Consider the following 19,929-nt stretch of genomic DNA (forward strand, 5'->3'; position numbering starts at 1 on the left):
TATGGCACTAGTTTGCGATTTGCTTCTTAATTTGTTGTTTTAAAATAAAATAAATGAATAAATAAATAAATAGGGGTCTAGATTATTGGAGCTATAATATTACTACCTCAAGAGTTAGTTTCACTAGCTTAACACTTTACATTGTGCAAGGAATCATGTGGCATTAGTTGTTACTTTAATTGTCGTACGCAAGTTTAAAGACTTAAATTGAAAGTCAACTATAAATAAATCGTGCAAACACATTTACAATCATCAACTATAAAAATACTTCGTAAGCGATAATGAAGCATGAAGTAAACGAGAGAATTAGTAGCGTGAAGCTGATTAGTAGCAAGCTAATACACAAGCCATTATTTGTATATTTCAATCATTACACAAGTGGCCAAGGTAGCATTCCCTTTTTGTTGACTTAAGTTCATAAAGATTCAACATTCTACAAACCATTCTAAAAGTCAATGTTAAAGAAACCATTCTTTTTTCTTCTTCTTCTTCTTCTTCTTCTTCTTCTTCTTCTTCTTACTCTCATTATGCTTCAATTACCCTTACTATTATATACCTCTTAATCCATTGTAGTAAGAACAACAATGAATTCTACCACCCCTAACTTTAGATCTCCTCCTTTGCAATTAACAATGGTGAATATAAGTTTAAGGATTTCTTTTTTTGATCTAGTTGATACCTATTTTTTTGACCAAACAAATAATAATCCAGTTGAAGAGAATCAATCATCAAGATTAAATAACACTAAAAAAAAAGATTATTAGTGACAGTTTCAAATTCATCATTAAAATGGCAGTGACAACTAATTATTAATGACTATTTTATTCTGTCACTAAAATCTTAAGACCATCACTATAAATTTCACATTTTCTTGGCTGAAGATTATCACTAAAAGTCCAACTATTAGTGATGGTTTGAAAACTGTCACTAATACTCACTAATGGTATTATTAGTGACAGTTGTTGAACCGTTACTAAAAGTTTAAAATAATTTTGTTTTTGAAATCATCTATTAATTCCTGGAAAAACCTGTAACTACTGTGAGTTAAGGTGTAATCCCAAAAAGGGGGTGAATTAGATATTTAAAAAATTTATGCTAGTACTATAAACAATTTTCACCACAATTTAAACAAGTATACTAAATATGCAAAGGCTATTAATAATCACAAAAACTATGTATGAATGCAAATATGACGAAATTAAAGAGTTGAGGGAAGAGAGAATAAAACCGTGTTTTTACAAGGTTTGACTATCCTTGGCTACGTCCTTGCCTCAAGTAACTCACTTGAGGATTCCACTAAACACTCCTTCAGTAGGCGGATAAACCTCTCTCCTTCAGTAGGTAGAGATGTCTTTACAATCCCTTCTTCACAAGGCGAAGATGTCTCTCTCCTTCAATAGGCCGAGATGCCCTTACAAAGTGGAATCAATAGAAATTGATGTACAATGAATGCTCCAAACTTGAGCGGATAAGTACAATGAAAATATCACACTAATATACTCTCAATAGAATATGAATGAAACTCAAGGAGTAATGTGAAGGTGAGCACTTGAAAGATGAACAAAGAATTTGCAAAGTGCTTGAAAAGGTTTTTCAACAAAGATCAAAAGCTTGGATTCATGCATGAGTGATACCAATAATAATACAAATCAATTCCAATCAATATCAATGCCTTTCCATGTCCTAGAACAAGTTTAGAAACCTGTATTTATAGGCAAGATAATGAACTAGCCGTTTTATGGTCATTGGGTCTTTAAAAAATAATTTATCATTTTCAAAACTAACCGTTTTCTAACTGTTGTGGGTTGAATCCCATAGACTTAGTCACCCGACCTCTGATGTTTGGTCACCCAAACTTCCTAGAACATGAATTGTGCACTTCCGATGGCCATACAACTGACTGAGTACCCTACTTCGGTCACCTAAACTTCCTAAAACCTCAAGACTCTTGATTTTTCATTCCAAAAATGATTTTAGCACTTTGAAATAATTTTTTACACATTTATAATATGATTTTCAATGAAATATAAAGTGCCTAGGATCTAACTAAGGTCACCTATGAGCTTCTTCACATAATAAAAGATAGTGTACTCACATAGATCTTATTTGCAATATACATAAGAAAAATTCTCTTATTTCTTCAAGCTTGGTCTTCATGAGCTCCATGATCATAGCCATAGTCTTCAAGCTTGGTCTTTATAAGTTCCATTGATTATAGTAAGATACAATCATCTTGTAACAACCTCTTTATAAAATTATACCTTCTCTGTTATTTTAAATTAAAACAATTTCCTACACAGTGGAAAACAAATAAAATGAAACACAACCGTATATATATATATACACAATACTAGAGTGTCTAAATATTCCACAAATATTACATATTTGCCTGTACTCTCAAGAACTACTCTTATATATATATATATATATATATATATATATATATATATATATATATATATATATCTATATATATACACAATACTAGAATATCTAAATATTCCATAAATATTACATATTTGCCTGTACTCTCAAGAACTACTCTTACTAATACTAGAGCTAAAAAAATTGAACCCCACAACACTCACCCTAAAAAGGGATAGACTGACAGCTCCGTTATCTGTGAGCCTGCTCCGCTCGCCCAACTGGCTCACCTGAAAAATGATTCAACACTGGGATGCCAAACCTCAGTAAGATGAAACATGCTATCACTAGTGTGTGGGTACTGAGATGTAGATCTGTAAAAATTAATTCGAATTAAAAGTAGTACAAATAACTAAAACTAAAAATGCTGATACTACATAACATTTTATTAAACTTTTAACTACATAATTTAACATGTCAAACTGTATAAAATTACTTTTCATAATAATACTACTATTTCGGAAAATCTGATAATACTATAATATCTAAGAATATTTTCCTAGATGACTGTATATCATGATTCAACACCTTATGACAGGGTTGTGCGGTCCGAAGGTTGGATCTATCCTGGCTGGCCGACCAGGGTAAACCACTCTACTCCTCGGTCAGATTAGCCCTCCTCAACCCATATCTGATGGGGAGCCTATCCACAACTAAGCACGATCGATCTCATACCACTTACTATCTGAGTTAAGTGGTTGCACTCTGAACTGAATATTTGTATATCTGTAGCTACGATACCGTGTTCTGTTGTCTGATCCATCAAGGTCTGATACTATATAATACGTTTCTATATACAACTGACTGTTTTACCATGATTATGTAATAACTGTATAAACTATAACACTGTAATAATCTGTAACTATATCAACTGTATTTTTCTGAGATAACTATAAACCTACCTGTTATGGTGCTGTAAAACTATAAAATCATGGTATTCTGAAAGATACTGTAAACGCATTTCACTATCTAAATATTCTGTAAAACATATTCCTGAAAATACTGTATAAATATATTTCTATACTATATTCATACTCTCATGTCACACAATAATTTAAAACACTTTAACCTCAACAATAAATTGCATAAATTTATGCTCTGAATAATAATCTGGTAAAAACATAAACTTCATACTAAAATCATATTAGGTTTTCCTAGCATAGTATGTTTCCTTTACCTAACCATCAAAAAGCTCATATTGTATACTGGTCCTACACCCACAGGGCTTCCTATTCCACACCCTGAAAACCACATTTTCCAAAACAGAATATCAATATTTCTTGGCCTACATCATTTCTTATAACTTCCAGAAGCTCAAAATTGGCTAAAAGGTCTTATCCTGATTTTGGGGAGAAATTCGACTTAATCCCACCGACAATCCGTCCCAGCAGACTTGAAGAGAATTCCGTCAGGAGTATCGTGGTGGCCTCAGATTGTCAATCCGGTGACTGACGGGGCCGAAATCGAAGAAAGATGGAGGAAGAACTGTCCAGAAGAGAGAGAGAGAGAGAGAGAGAGAGAGAGAGAGAAGATATTTTTGTTGTTTTTCTACGATTAAAATTAGTTTAGGGCTATTTATACTGCGGGATTCGTCGATGAGCCATGTCACCTCATTGACGAGTCCTATAGAAAGTTTGTCGACAAACCTACCCCCTCGTCGGTGAATTTCAGACATCCCAATAATCCTCTCTCGGTATTTTATCATCGACGAGACGGCACCTCGTTGACGAGATCCTAAAGAACCCTCGTCGATGAAACTCCTGTGTTCATCGACAAGTGCTTGAAAAATTTCTGGGGTTATTATATACAAAATGCAATGTCATTGACGAACGCGCTGCCTCCTTCTGTTCATGTTTCCATTTCTCTCCCTCTTAATTATTTAAATAACATTATTCTATGGGTCATTACACATCTTGTACCCTTCATGGCTTACAATTTGCATCTTATTATTATACTTAATACCTTAATTCCTGCGAATACACTTAGTAGCACAATTAGATACCTTGGTTTGTCATTATCAAAGTGGGATGAAACCTAGATAGACCAATAATTACATTTCATCACACATAATATTGAACCATAATTACTGAAAAATTCATAAATTGTTCAAAATTAAAATACAAATTGTTCGAAAATGTTATATACATGATCTATTCAGATAACAAAAAATATAGAAAAAAAAAAAAGTTACATCCGACTGTAGTGCTCGGCATCGTCCTTATCTTCTTATGACAACCCGCATAATTTTCAATCGGGGAGGAATTTTTGGGCACCGTCAGCTCCGGCATATCAAGTTCAATGTCATGGACATGTCAGGATTGACCCCACTTGGTTTGGACATCGCATTCCCGATTTGGATACTTGAGTGCTAAAATCCACTAAGTTTGTTAAGTTTGCTTGTATTCTAACTTTACTTGTAAGTGCGCAAAAAGCTCCCGGGGAGGAGTTTTGCACCGCCAACTCTGGCAAGTCCAGATCAATGTGATGGATGTGCCAGGACTGACCCCACTCAGTTTGGACCTCATATGCACAAATTGGATACCTGAGTGCTTAAAACAACTAAGTTTACTAAGTTCGCCTATAAGCGCATAATTTTCAATCGGGGAAGAATTTTTGGACACTGTCAGCTCCGGTATGTCGAGCTCAATGTCACAGAGGTGTTGAGACTGACCACACGCGGTTTGAACCTCGTATGTCTAACTTGGACACCTGAGTGCTAAAAATCACTAAGTTTGCTAAGTTTATTTGTATTCGTACTTTGCTTGTAAGTGTGCAAAAAGCTCTCAAGAAAGATTTCTTGGGCACCGTCAGCTCTTACACGTCCAACATAATGTGATGGACATATTGGGACTAACCTCACTCAGTTTGGACTTTATATGCCTGATTTGGACACCTGAGTGCTTAAAATCAATTAAGTTTACTAAGTTTGTCTCTAAGAGCATAATTCTCAATCGGGAAGAAGTTTTTGGGCATTGTCAGCTCCAACATGTCGAGCTTAATGTCATGGATGTGTTGGGACTGACTCCACTTGGTTTGGACCTTATATACCTAACTTGGACACCTGAGTGCTAAAATCCACTAAGTTTTCTAAGTTCGTTTATATTTTAATTTTGCTTCTAAGTGCGCAAAAAGCTCCAAGGGAGGAATTTTTGAGCACCGTCAACTCCAGAACGTCTAGCACAATGTGATAGACGTGTCGGGACTGACCCCACTTAATTTGGACTTCACATGTCAGAATCGGACACATATGTTTAAGGGCAAAATAGGGGGAAAATTACTTTAAAAAGCATTGTGTAAAATAAGGACAAAAATAGAAAAAAAAAATTCAAACAAATCATATGTAGGAAGTTAGTAGCTCTTGATTGAGGGCATAATTGGAAAAAAAAATTTAAGACATTATGTAAATAAGGGTAAAAAGGATTTTTTTTTTTTTTTTGCCACATCACATGTAGGGAGCTAGCAACACTGGTAAAATGTGTGTGTATATATATATATATATACTAACAGAAAGTACATATAAGGCCCCCAGGGCTGAGCTCAGTTGGCAGGGTGGGCTCCGGGATTTCCTTTCACGAGGTGAGCCTAATCCTGGCATCCCGGGTTCGAATCCTGCGGCTGGGCGCCTGAAATTTACCCCTCTGTGGTGTGTGGGGCCATGCTACAGGGCGTGGGATTAGTCACTAGCCGGTGCAACGGACCGTAAAACGGACGTCGTTGACGGTAGGTGGACACCCGGGATGTACCCAAAAAAAAAAGTACATATAAGGGGGTATGATTGCCCATAAATTCAAACTTAAGGGGAGAGTTTTGTTGAATTTTAAAAATCTTAAGGGAGGTCCTTATCTTTTTAGCAAATCTTAGGAAAGGTGAATGTCTTTCGTCCTTAAATAAAAATATCGTGTAATAGATAGTACTCTTTGATAATAAAACTTATTTGGAAGTTTAAAAACTTTATCTTTCCACTCTCATTTTTCAATTTTAGCTATGGAGATCATGTGTAACGCCCCAGAAATATACTGTCTCTAATACCACAGTTGTAACGACTTGGATCCCAGTGGGGTCTAGGGTACGCCTTTCCATAATTTAATTTAAAGCAAGTAGCGGAAATAATTTAAACCTCAAATATCATACCAGAATACTAAACCACTACAATTACATAGGTATCTCCAAGTAACAATATTACATCACAAGGAATACAAAAGCATATTTAATTCAGTGTTATGCAAGCACTTACTCTAAACTATATTATCTAAACCCCGCCCCGAAACTCGTTAAGCTTGATTCCTTGTATATCTTGTAATATGAAGTAGTTATTAGGGTGAGACACCTCTCAGTAAGAAGGAATGAATTATCATCAGTGTGTGGCTAAAATGAGTTTTAGTGTAAGAAATACATCCATTAATTTAACTTTAAATGAAATGGCATTTGTAAACTATACCCATGCCTATATTTGAAAATACATATTTTTCTTCGAAACATAATTTCGGCTCAATAGATGGCCCCATTTATATAAATCCACAAATATGCATAGAAGAACCTTTATTTTTGGACTAACTTCATGTTTAACCCCCATGATCGAGTTGGGCGGTTCGAAGACTGGACTTAGTTTGGTTGGCTGACCAAGACTACGTCAAAGTAACATGTCTGTAAGTACGATTTGCCTACTACATCCTGGTTCAGACCCAAGAGGGTACACAACCCTTCTCAAGTCAAATCGACTATTCATCGCCTGCACTTCCACAACAGTGTGGTTGCACTAATATTTCTCTATAGCTACAGTACCAAACTTTCAACACATCTGGTCCATCAGGGTTCTTAAACTATATATTGCAATTTACATAATAAAACAGTAAAATGATCTCATTTTCTCAACACATATTTCATAATAGTCTTTCCACAATTTTCCAACCATCCACAGGATCGGTATTAAACCGTCAAATTCACAATATCCGCATTATTCCCAATAATTCAAGAAATTAGTATAATACCACAACTTTTGTCGTATAACACCATAAAAATTCCAATAGGTTTAATTATGCAATAAAAATAAATCATTCTCATGCCACACTATTTGAATGTTAAATCATGATCTAATAAATTGACCCAAAAAAAGTACATCATAATATACTCAGTATATTTTGCTGAAAATAAAGGTATGATCACCTCTACAATTTTAATTTAACTCAAAATATATATTTTAAAGGAAAAATAAGATAATCACCCTACTCACTTTACTCTTTCCCAAATACGTGTATAATAAACCAAAATCATCAATTTCATACACTTGATTCATTCAGAAAATCTGATATAATATTCTTGTATCCACATACTCAAATTTAATCGGTTCACTTTCAAAATAAACTAACATAATCTAATCCCCTTACCTATTCCCAAAGATAGGCCTACCACATTCTTAAAACTGTGCCTGCAGCTTTCAAATGACGAAACCCTAGTTTCCTTAACCCTTGCCGAGGAGAGAGGAGTCGACAAGTTGAGAGAGAGAGAGAGAGAGAGAGAGGACAGGAGAGGGGGAGTGGAGAGAATTTGGGAGAAAGAGAGAGTGGGACACGAATTAGAGGAAGGGGGAGAGAGAGAAAGAGAGAAAAACCTAATTTGAGAGTGAAGAAATATAAATAAAAAAAATAGGCTTCCTCGCACTTAAAGACCCTCAGCCCGTCTTAAATAACCACAATTTTATTGAGAGGTTATTTCCATATTAATTATTGTTTTTGCTATTATTTGTGATAGTAGTGCTAATTGTGGTTTTTAATATTATTATTCGCCACAAGCACATGTGATAAGTGTAGAGACTTGGGAAAATTTATTTATGAAAAATAATAATAAAGGAAAGAGAAAGGGGGAGGGGAATTTAAAAGGGGGATTGGCAGGGATTCGTCAATGAACCTAGGGTCTTCGTCGACAAATGTCCCTCTAGATCTCGTCGACGAAGTACACGTGTCTCGTCGACAAGAAGATACCGAAAGTTAGGAAATTTCAGGTTCGTCGACAAACCAACCTCCTCGTCGACGAAGTGCCTTTATGGGCTCGTCGACAAATCACTTGAACTCGTCGACGAACACCGGCGTATAAATAGCGCAACCCTCATTTTCAGCAAGTATTTTCTCTCTCCTCTTGTTCTCTCTCTCTCTCTAACCTACGGTTTTTCCTCTCTCTCTCTCTCTCTCTCTCTCTCTCTCTCTCTTCGATTTCGGTTTTGTTATAGCCCGGATTAATGATCGAGAACCACCACGAGGTTTGTGGAGGAGATTCTCTACAACTTAGTTGGAACAGATTGTTGATTTGGAGTCTTTGGGCACCATTCCAAAATCAGGGCAAGTAAGTTATTTTAGGGTTTTATGGGCTATTTGGAGTATTTGGAACTTAGGAAGTGTTAAATGAAAATTATTTTGGGCAATGAGTTGGCAGACTTAGGAAAAATGTGATTTTTAGAATTTCGAGTTTCTGATGCCGCGGGCGTAGGATTTGGGTTTTTAACGGATCTCTTAGTAAGCCAAGTAAGGAGAATAAATTATAATAGTATTTTAGAAATTATGGGTTGAATGAATATGTGAAAATGATGATATGATATTTTAACTATATGATAACAGACAAAACTGTGTGGCATATGAGTTATTATGAGAATATGTTTGAAACTGGGTTGTGTGAACTGTATGATGAATTATGGGAATATGAAGTAAACATATATTGAAATGTTTTTGTGCAAAAAAGAATATAGAGAAACCCGGTGATGTTTTGAGATTTTAAAGTTATGAAATGATGAATTATGTTTTATTGAAAAATGTTGAAATACGCAAAATATGAAATATACTATTATGAGAATGGAATGTGTATTGAAAAGATGCGAAAGAAATAGAAAATGCTGAGACCATTGAAATGGGATACATACCATTATGAGATGAGATATGAATATTGAAATGTAAATATGAAAATGTGAATATTGCAATGTGAATACTGCAATGAGAATGTTGAAACGTGAATACTGAAATGTAAATGATGGAAATGTGGAAATTGCAATGAAAATTTTGCAATATGAATACTGAAATATGAATATTGGAAATGTGAATATTGCAATGAGAATACTGTAATGTGAATACTGAAATATGAATCCTGAAATGTGAATACGAAATGTGAAATATTGAAATGTGAAAATGAGAGCCCTAATGGACGGATGTATTATTGAAAGCATGGCACCATTACTAGTGAGGTGTTAGTGCAACCACACAGTCTCATGGTGAGAGTGGTGTTGACAGTCGATTGAGCCAGTGAGAAGGGTAGTTTTGCCCCCTGGGTCCGGACCAGGGTTATGGTAGGCCAATTGTACTACAAATGCATGGATGGATTTCCTATTTTGATCTAACCGGGTAGGTCAACCACGGTTTAGATCCAGCCTTCGGGCTGCACAATCTCGACCATGGGGAGAAGCATGGCATGGAGAATATCCTTAGGGCAACCATGAGTTACAGACGCGTATGTATTGGTTACCAAGGACACTCATGTGCTAGATGATGAAATGGAAATGAAAGAGAAAAGAACGAGTGTGAGTATAATAGTATAAATAAATAAGGCGAAGTAAAACTCTCCACCTGAGAGCTTACTGAGTAAGATGAATGCCCTGATACGTATCAGTTGTAGTCGTACCCGAGTTAATCGGGCAGGATTACAAACAATATCAGAGTAGAGGGGAGCTATATGTATGAACATGTAACCTTCCCTATCCTCGGGAACTTTCGCTAATAAACATGGGTTACATGTGAATGAGTTAAAAATTAGAGTTAAAGCTTTTAAAAGCTTGTGTTTTATATCTATATGATTATGAGTTTAAAATGGTAAATTTTTCTCAGATGATATTATCACTGAAATGAGATTATTATAATATAATGAAACTCTTATTATCACACACTGTAAATAATTTATCCCATCTTACTGAAATGTGTCTCACCCAAATATCTAAATATTTTAGGGAACCATGACAGGCCAGGAGATAGAGTTTCGAGATAGAGGGGAGCCGGTACCCTGATTAGATAGGGTGAGTGTTTTGATTTAGGGATCTATGTTTCCCCTAGAGTTTTTGATTGATCTTTGGGAATGTATTAGATATGTATATGTATATGGATGTTTAGTACTCTAGTTATTTGTATTCTGGATGGTATGTATATATGGACTTCCGTCGTTAGGTATGTAATTATATGATGGACCGATTACCCGATATCCCACTACGGGTCGGGTTATGTTTTAATGGTATTAGAGTTTTTGATGTGGTCGATGTTTGGGTATTATTGATTTATTGATTTAATATATTTTTTTTAAATGGTATAAAAATCGGGGCGTCACAATAGGTGTGTACTATATTTAATATTTTATAATTTGAAATATAAGGTAGGTAATGCAATTAACAATGGTATCTTTGTCGTATAAATAGGGATTTGTATTGGATTTTGATAAACTGTAACATGATTTTATATTATATTTTACCCAAATCCACTCAAATCCAAATTCAAAATTCAAAATCTATGCTCCCAAACATAGCATTATAATTATACCCTAATATTTCATCTTCATTGTTTCTTTGTTATTTAGTAAAATGAATGCTATATTTAGTATTTTACAATTTGGAATATAAGGATTTTAGTTAAATCTACATAATAGTTGTTTAAAAAAAAAAATTTCCAAAGTACAATGATGTATGACATTTATAACTTTACTCTAAATGTACTTGATTTTCGAAATTGAGTGTATATCTAAGAAAGGGAAAGGACTCTGTAGGTATATTTTAACTAAAGTATATACTTCATTTAATAAGTATTATTATTATTATTATTATTATTATTATTAGGGTAAAAGACACTCACCTCCCTTTGACATAAAGACAGAGACCTCTCTTGAAATTTCAAAATGTCACCGACTTCCCGTGAGGTTTTGAAAATATCATAAACTTCCCCAAAGATTTACCAAAAAAGCACGGGCCTCCCATAAAAATACTTATCTTTTTGCAAAGTATAAGAAAATGTTTGCATCTTTTTGGAAAACTTAGAGGAGAAGCTTGAAATTCTTGAAACTTCAGGAAAATTTGTGGCATTTTTAAAATTTTAAGAGAAGTCAATGTCCTTTTGTCAAATCTCATGGGAGGTCATTACTTTTTACTCTTATTATTATTCCAAAAATTTAGGTAGTAATATCATCATTCCAGGTTTAAGAGTATTCTAATACTCTTATTAAAATATTATAATTACCTTGAGCATGTGAGGTGTGCCCCAAACCTTCAAATTAAGCCAAAAAAATTTTGAACTTTCAACCAATGTGTGCTTCTAAGGCTATTTTTAGCAATCTATTTACTCATAAAAAATAAATTTTCTTTTTTCTTTTTAAACTTTCAAATAATTCTAAAATATCATATTATTTTTAAAATTTTTAAGATTTAAACAAAAAATCTAGAAAATAATAAGAATATATATATATTTTTTAATTTCCTATAAAAATTTCAAAAATTGAAAATGAGATTTTATATTTTAAGATTTGAAAACAAAAACATAGTTATTTTCAAAAATGAATGAGGCCTAGACATTTTGTTTAATGTTGTTCAAGTTTTGTATGGGCAGGTGCTGGAAATTTGGTTGGGCGCAATTCCTGAAATCCCACTATCCACATGTAGATGTGTTACTACGTAAATAAGTAAAGTTTACTTGAGAGCTACGCAGACTTAACTTGTCCCTTAACTTCACTCAACTTAATTCTACTCGACTTCGAGTTAAGTTTGAATTACTTGAATGTTGAGCCACACATGTGGTTGCAATAAATGAGAAGATTGCATCTCCATGATAAAGGATTTGCAGCTTGCAAATCTTGGCTCAATAAATGCTACGCGTGCTACCCTATCTTCATATCTCTTCTTCCCCACTATAAAATGGATTGTGTGTTGTAGAGAAAAAAGTAGGCACAAGTGTAACCGGTTGTGTAAGCAAGTGAGATGCGTGTTGTAAGCTTTGATTGAGAGGTAGAGAGGTTGAGCTAAGAGTTGAGTTTAAGTGTATTACTCCTCCTCCACTATATTTCATATTGATATAGTGAAACTCCCTCTCCCCTGTGGAGACGTAGGCCAAGCTTGGTTGAACTAGGTGACTTCGGTGTTCCTTGTGATTGGTTGTTTATGTTTGTGTTCTGAACCATCCTTAACCCCTAACATTGAATACTTTAACGGGTCGAGTTCAAGATCAATAATAGAACTCGAGTTGAATTTCAAGTTTAATCAATTTTTTTTCAATTTACTATTTTTATATTGTACATTTCATATAATATATATATTTTATAAAATATTTAATATCATATGTACATTATATATAATTCGAGTTGAGCTTAATCAAAGTCAAGGTCGAGTTTTTTGAACTTGTAGCTAAGTTGAGTTCAAGTTTACAATTATGAAATCGACCAAGTTTGTGTCGAGTTTTGAATCGAATAGAGTGAGTATTTTACTGTGTCGACTCGAATATATATCAAAACAATTTAAACATGAGTTTGACAAGTTGTAACACACAGGAAAAACAAATGAGTAATAACTATCATAGGTCCATGTGACAAGAAAAAGGGACAAGACACAAACTCACATGCATCACTCTTTATCTTTTTTACAACCACACGAGCCCTTAGGGTCAATTTGGATCAATAATTCTGTTTGGAAAAAAAGAAAGGAATGACGAAAATTCATTTTCTATTATATTTTCTTTCTATATCAAATACCATTAAAAATAAAAAAATAAAAATCTAATAGGGTTAAAAATTTAGAAAACAAAGTCCTTAAAATTTGTAAAATTAAATTTTTATTAATTAATTTGTTATATTTTTTTATTTTCTTTCTCACTTTTGTTGATAACCAAACATGAAAAAAAAAAAAATCTTCATTTTCTTTCACCAATATTTTTCAAATTCCAAATGGACCATTGATGTCAAATGCTCATAACTCGGGTTTGGATTTGGGCTGTGCTGCGCGCTCAATCGTCCTTCTCGGTCTACCTGGAGCTATAGATAAAAAAAATGGACTGGGCGTTTTGCAGAAGCTGTGTGCAGCGCTCTTGGTATGCAAGGCCTTCCTAGGCTGGCCCCTATCATTTTCTAAGTTCTAGACTTCTACACGAGGGTGGTTCCTATCAACCTTTAACCATAGATTATTTTAGATTGTTTCAATTTCTTAGGACTAATTTTTACAAGTTGGGTGTGAGTGAGGTTTGTGAAATTGATCCACGATTGTATAGCCAATCCATCAGACGCTTCTAAAACCAATCCACCGAGGTCTCCCATACAAATTCTTAGCATGTTTTATGCAGCCCAGAACCTCAAAATTTTATTAAAATTAACAAAAATTAAATTATTAATGAGGTATAAAATCAAATTTTTATTCATTTTCTTTCTTACTTTTCTCAATAACCAAACATGAGAAATATAAATTCCTTGATATATTTGCCTTATATTTTAAAAATTCCATTTAAATTGATAGATCATAATACAGATTCTGACCATGTTTTGAAGCATACCAGAACTAACGTTAATTTGTATTAGCAAAATTCTATAATAGAACCAGTTACCCATTTGTACCTTGAAGTTCAAGAAGAGGACCCCTCGTTTGAAGTAATAAATTCCAAGGTAGAAGGAAGAACCAACCTTAAGATCTACTTAAAACTTTAAAAATCTTAAGAAAAAAAAAATGAAAAAAATTCATTTTTTATATTTAATTATCAAAAATATTTATAAAATATATATATATATATATATATATATCAAATCAATGAATAAAATATAATTTTATGAAAAATTTATATTTAAATTTTCTTAATTTTTAACTATTTTAAAATAAATTTTCCATTTGAGATTAAAGGAAAATATAGTAAAAAATAAATTTCTTTCTCATTTTCCTTGGCTTTCTCAACCAAAATTCTTAATCCAAGTAGGGCCCTTAGGACCTATCTACATCAAGAATTTTACTTGAAAAAAAAATAAAAAATAAACTCATTTTTCCTTATATTTTTCTTTTTTTATTAAATTAAATACTATTAAAAATAATTTTTTAAAATACAACTAAATTTTAAGATAAATTAAATATTAATTATATGTGAAAACAAAATTCTATTCATAGATTTAATATTTTTTTTTTCTTAACCAAATATAAAATATGAAATCATTAATATTTTACTTTACCTTCCCCCATACTTTTGGGGTTTCAAAGGAGTGACATGCTTTGACACAAAAACTAAACCAAGTTCTATTTAATTTTAAAATTTAAGCTCATGTTTGAATGGATGAATTTTAAACCTTGAATTTAAATTTATATAATTTTTTTTCAAAAAAAATTAATTATTATTTTATATAATTTACATCTAAAGTTAAAATAAATAAAACGAAATAGAAAAAATCCCTAAACATGAATTTTGACCCTTGAATTTAAATTTACATAAACTTAAACAAAATTAAATATAATTTTATATTATTTCTTATCCAAATCTATACAAATCCAAATGCAAGTCTTCTCTTAAATGTAGGGTAATTGAGCTTTAAAATGATCACACAAAGATTATGGGGGGCAAAATGTCATCAATGGAGTATATTTAGATCCTCCTAACCATGTTACATTTACCTTGACCTGCAAGTAGTTCTCAAATGTTAGTTATCCATTTAAGCAAAACCATCTCGCACATATACTTAAAATCAGAGTCTACAATGCAAAGTGATCAATATACAACCTAACCTAGTAGTTTTTCCAAAATCATAACTCAATCTTGTTCTAGTTTTCTTACGAACTATAAACATTCTAACCGGACAGTTTTTGATATCAAACTTCACCCAATTCGCTCCCTCAAAAGACCCCATGAAATTGGACCGACACATGAACGACCCATGGAGGGGGAAATGACTAGTACATGCAGCCAAACATCCTAATGTACACAGTAGATCTGCACTTACATACAAAACAGCTGTATTTCCTTCGTCATCTATCCCTTAAAACGAAGAAAGCAAATACTAAAATTAACTCACCCCTCCTACCAGAACTACAACATCTCTGATCAGCCATAGCAGCAAATGACGATAGAACATGATCAGGGAATCGTACGTTGATGGAGGGGCAAAGCTCCCAAGGCTTCTCGTTCTTCTCTCTCTCTCTTTACCTGCAAAAATTAGCAAGAAACCTCTCCAGCATAACGAAGGCTTTTAAGTTTTGGGTGGGTAAGAAGCCTCTTGCATTCACACCATTTTTTGGGTCGGCACACGGGAGAACTTGTATCATAGCCAAATGACCATTACATTCTCCAATCAATAAACTTTGGTTGCCAGGAAGAGAAATTAATAGGTTAGACTGCATAATTGCATCACGTTCTAGGCAATCACTTACATCCATAGATTGTACATAGTTTTCAACCAGTGATTATCCAAGTCAAGACTTTTTAACAGTTTGTCTAAAAATGCAAAGAGACTAGACAACATATCTAATAATTCTTGCCTGGAGTTCAACCTTTATTACATTAATGCTACCATCTTATCAAATTAACAGAAGAAAGAGAGATCACTTATCAAGTGGTTATCTAAAGCATACAGCATCCTATCCTTAGTGGTCAATATCACTGGAGCAATTATGATGAGTTGGAGCTAGAAGAGCAGATGATTTTGGTGAATCAAATGACAAAGTGAACCAAAAAGGAAGAAAAATTCCAGATTGCAGAGGAGAGGGAAATCAATAATGACATTTTTTTAGGGTAAACCTGTCCCAACCAAAAAATTGCTACTTCAAGAATCTTCTCATTTGACAAATTCATGTCTTAACACAAGTTTAAAAAGCATTCAAGCTTTCATTTAATGATACCAAGAAGAGTTTGACAGGGAATTTCTTGCTGCCCAAAAAACACTGTTTAGTGAAGATGATAGAACAAGTACCATCCCAAGGAAGTTACAGAAAACAAAAAATATATGCATCTACTCAGTTTTAGGTCTTCATAAATTTAGGAACAGATTTGATGCATTCTTTAGACATTAAATATCACGGGCCAGTCAATAAGTATTAAACACAACTACAGATCAATTCAACAAGCATTTCCAAGCAAAGACCAAAACAATCCATATAATAGTGTTTGCATTTAGTATTCTGAAAAGAATCCATGGCAGGATGCTATTATTTTGGAGAAATTAAAGAACTTACAAGAGCCAACATTTCTTGAAGATAGCTCCTGAATGGTGTTTGCATGGCCTGTCAAAAAGGAAATGTGCCATATGAGTTCAAACTTCATATGATCACTCTTTTCTCAAACCTTTATTTTTAGTGGTAAACTTAAGTGGGGAAACTCCTGTGGGCTGCAGTATTACCTCTCCATCACCCGTCTTTCTACTCATTTTCTTCTCCTTAACCAACAGATGAAAACTATTCCTAAATTTCACCATATGAATGTCTCTTCCTTTCTTATTACATTTTCAATGAAATAGTAAGAAACATACGAGTAACTATTACCCCCATTGCCAAAACTTTCATTATATTCCATCTTACTCTAAGAAATAGCTACGTTGTGAACCAAACGCAACCAAAGGCTCCAATCTTGCATAGCAGCACAAATTGTGTGCGCTGTGGTTTGTGCAAGAAGGGTGAACAAACAAATTTTGAGTGCATGAAGGGTAAGCAAAAGAGCAGTAAAGTGTGGGCAGGGCTGTGAGCAGTACCGTGAAGTAAGTGAGCATGCGGGTGCAAGCTTCGTGTGTGCTAAGTACCACATTGTTATTGTGGTGAAGGTCATTGAATGTATGAGTGTGAGTGTGTGTGTGTGTGTGTGTGCCCGTGTGTAGTTTGTGTGCAATTGTTTTTCATGGTGAGCCTAAGTGTAAGGTGCTCAGCACCTAATTTATTTCCACAAAATAAGAATTAAATTTTTGTTGTTGTCTACCACCTCCAATTCCCAACACTATGTGCACAGGCATGTAAATTAAATTAAACGGAGATAGAGGATCTTGACTTGCAAGAAAGTTAATAGTCTGCTGGGAAGCCAAAAAAAATTATGGAAGAAAACATAAAGAAAATTCACTCTTCTCTTCTCTTTTCTTTTCCTTTTACTGGGTTTTCTCAGCTACCAAACCAGGAGGAAAGAACAAAAGCAAAACCAAGAACCTCCTATTACTTGGGCGTAACCAGCTTGGCTAAAGCCTTTTTTTATTAGTCTTACGATCGAACAGTCTAAAAACACTTGAAAAGATACCATTTTTCTCCTCGCTTGGTTTTCATATCTCGCAAAGATCTTTTTCCATAAAGCAAACCAGGAAAAAAAAAAGCTTAAAATCATCCATTTTCCATATTTTCCCTTTACTTCTGAGCAAACAAAGAGAGAGAAGCGAAAAAAAAAAAAATCCAATGATATTATTGCATTAGCCCTAGGTTGTTTGAGCTAAATTCTTAACATATTTAATGATGCACAAATTCCTCGCAATCCGAAAGAAAACTTCAAAAAAAAAAAATAATAACTCCTGAACTTAGTTTTCCCCCCTTGCTTCTCTCCTCGGTTATCCGATTAAAGCAGCAGAAATTCCGTTAAATTAAAGGCATTACATCCATAATTTTCTTTCAATTTTAATCCTTGTTCTCAGGAACCAAGCAAGGGATAACAAAGAGAAAGTAAACAAGAATAAAACCTGTAAGTCCTCGGGGAGGTATTTGTGCTTCAGAGAGAGGTCCATGGCGCGCTTGAGGCGCTGGTTGCGCGCGTCGACGATCTCGCGAGGGAGGCGAGACAGTGCCTCCTTTATGTCCAGATCGTACATAGGATCATACAAATCATCGTAGCGTAAGCCTAGAAAAGTAAGGATGCAGAAGCAAGTTAAATCAAATTAATTTTAAGTTCAAATTCGCAGTCAAGTTGAAACTGGAGTTTCAGTAATCAGTTCGAAGGCAAGGTAAGTCCGTAGCTCTCTCTCTCTCTCTCTCTCTCTCTTACCATACTGGCGGAGGCGTCTAGCGAGGGTTTTCTTGTGCTGAGCGGCGAACCAGTTCTTCTTTGGGGACAGCAACCACTGCCACAGTGAAGAAGACGCCATGCCCCTCTCTCCGACTCTCTCTCTCTCTGTTTTGGCTGCTCTGTCTTCATTTTTTTAATTGTCTCCGACTTCTCCTTTTCTCCGTAATTTTCTGGAAGAAACGCGAAGCTTGTAAGGCGAGGCTTACAACGCGCCGAACCGATTTTGCTCGGACGATGCCGGCGTTACAACGATGTCGTTTCATTGCCACGGCTACTAGCTACCAAACTCGTTTGGGATTAGGATCTATATGAAAATAGTTTTTTTTTTTTTTTTTTAATACTGAATTAAAAAAATTAATAATAAGTATTTAATTAAAAGAGTGTTGAAAATTATAAAACTATTTAATTAGAAAAGTGTTGAAAATTATAAGACTAAGTGTTTAACTAGAAAAAAGGTTGAAATGAAATAAAAAATTAATATCTGAATAATTAATATTTACACTATTACTAATAAAAATTTTAATACTTTCTAAAATACCATAAAGTTTGAGTGTCATCTGGGTTAAATAATTAATTAAACTAACAGACGCATAGCAGATACATTTATAAACACATCAATAAATGTAGCTTTATACTATGATCATTAATCTTTTTGTATTTTTCTCTAAATTCATCAATCCTTTAAAAAAATGTGAAGAGAAAATAAACTAAGAATTTTTTATTTTTTCTAAACTTAAGTGAATTATTTACATGAGAGAAGTGCACATTGTTTAATGTACATGATATTACATTTTGTGACTTTTTAGTCAAGAAGAGTGAGTGATTTTGTAAGGACAGTTAGTTCATAGTGTAAGGTTTGCATACTTATAGTTAATCAACTGATTATAGTAAATCTCAAACAAGTTGTTTGGTGAGTGAATGTAGGTCACAATTGATCGAGCCATTACAAAATTCGGTATTTCTCTCACTTATGTGATTTGTGTTTATTTGGTTATTTCCATAAACTTACTTTCAGTTACCTTTTTCATTATTAAGTTTGACAAGATATTTAAAAGATTATCACCCAATTGTTATAATATTTAAGGCCAATAATTAATTTACTATAATTCTTGCACGAATTTATTTTAATAAGAATATATTAACTTTCAATATATAATTAATATTTACCTTGCCCCATAGTGTTCAATGACAATCGGTCATTGCATAGTGGTTTTTATTTATTGAACTCTGTTGTGCCGGGCACCTCACTTGTGTCAAACACCAATACTACAACTATTGCTACTGAATATAAAAGAAATTAAAGTAATGTAAAAACTAATAATAAGGCAATAAAAAGAATAAGATAAGAAATTTACGAGGTTCGGTATAGAATTACCTACGTCCTCGGGCGCCGATGATCAATCCACTACTTCTTGACAAAGTACAACTTTGAGGTGTGTTTTACAAATGAAGAGTTGAGCTCTTTATATAACTTCAACCTCAAGTCTAAAAAACACTTCTCTCCAATGTGGGACAA

General features: G+C 33.7%; 1 protein-coding gene across 1 annotated transcript; it reads right to left on the reverse strand.

Annotated features, from left to right (window-relative positions):
• Nucleotides 1–15,101: 15,101 nt before the first annotated feature.
• Nucleotides 15,102–18,610, reverse strand: LOC131152357 (cytochrome b-c1 complex subunit 7). Its single transcript, XM_058104196.1, has 4 exons — nt 18,393–18,610; nt 18,091–18,248; nt 16,619–16,666; nt 15,102–15,593 (listed from the first exon to the last, which is right to left on the reverse strand). The coding sequence occupies exons 1-4, from the start codon at nt 18,490–18,492 to the stop codon at nt 15,525–15,527; spliced, it is 375 nt and encodes a 124-aa protein (XP_057960179.1). The 5' UTR covers nt 18,493–18,610; the 3' UTR covers nt 15,102–15,524.
• Nucleotides 18,611–19,929: the final 1,319 nt, after the last annotated feature.

The sequence above is a fragment of the Malania oleifera genome, chromosome 3 (assembly GCF_029873635.1).
Source record: "Malania oleifera isolate guangnan ecotype guangnan chromosome 3, ASM2987363v1, whole genome shotgun sequence".
Taxonomy (NCBI): Eukaryota; Viridiplantae; Streptophyta; class Magnoliopsida; order Santalales; family Ximeniaceae; genus Malania; species Malania oleifera.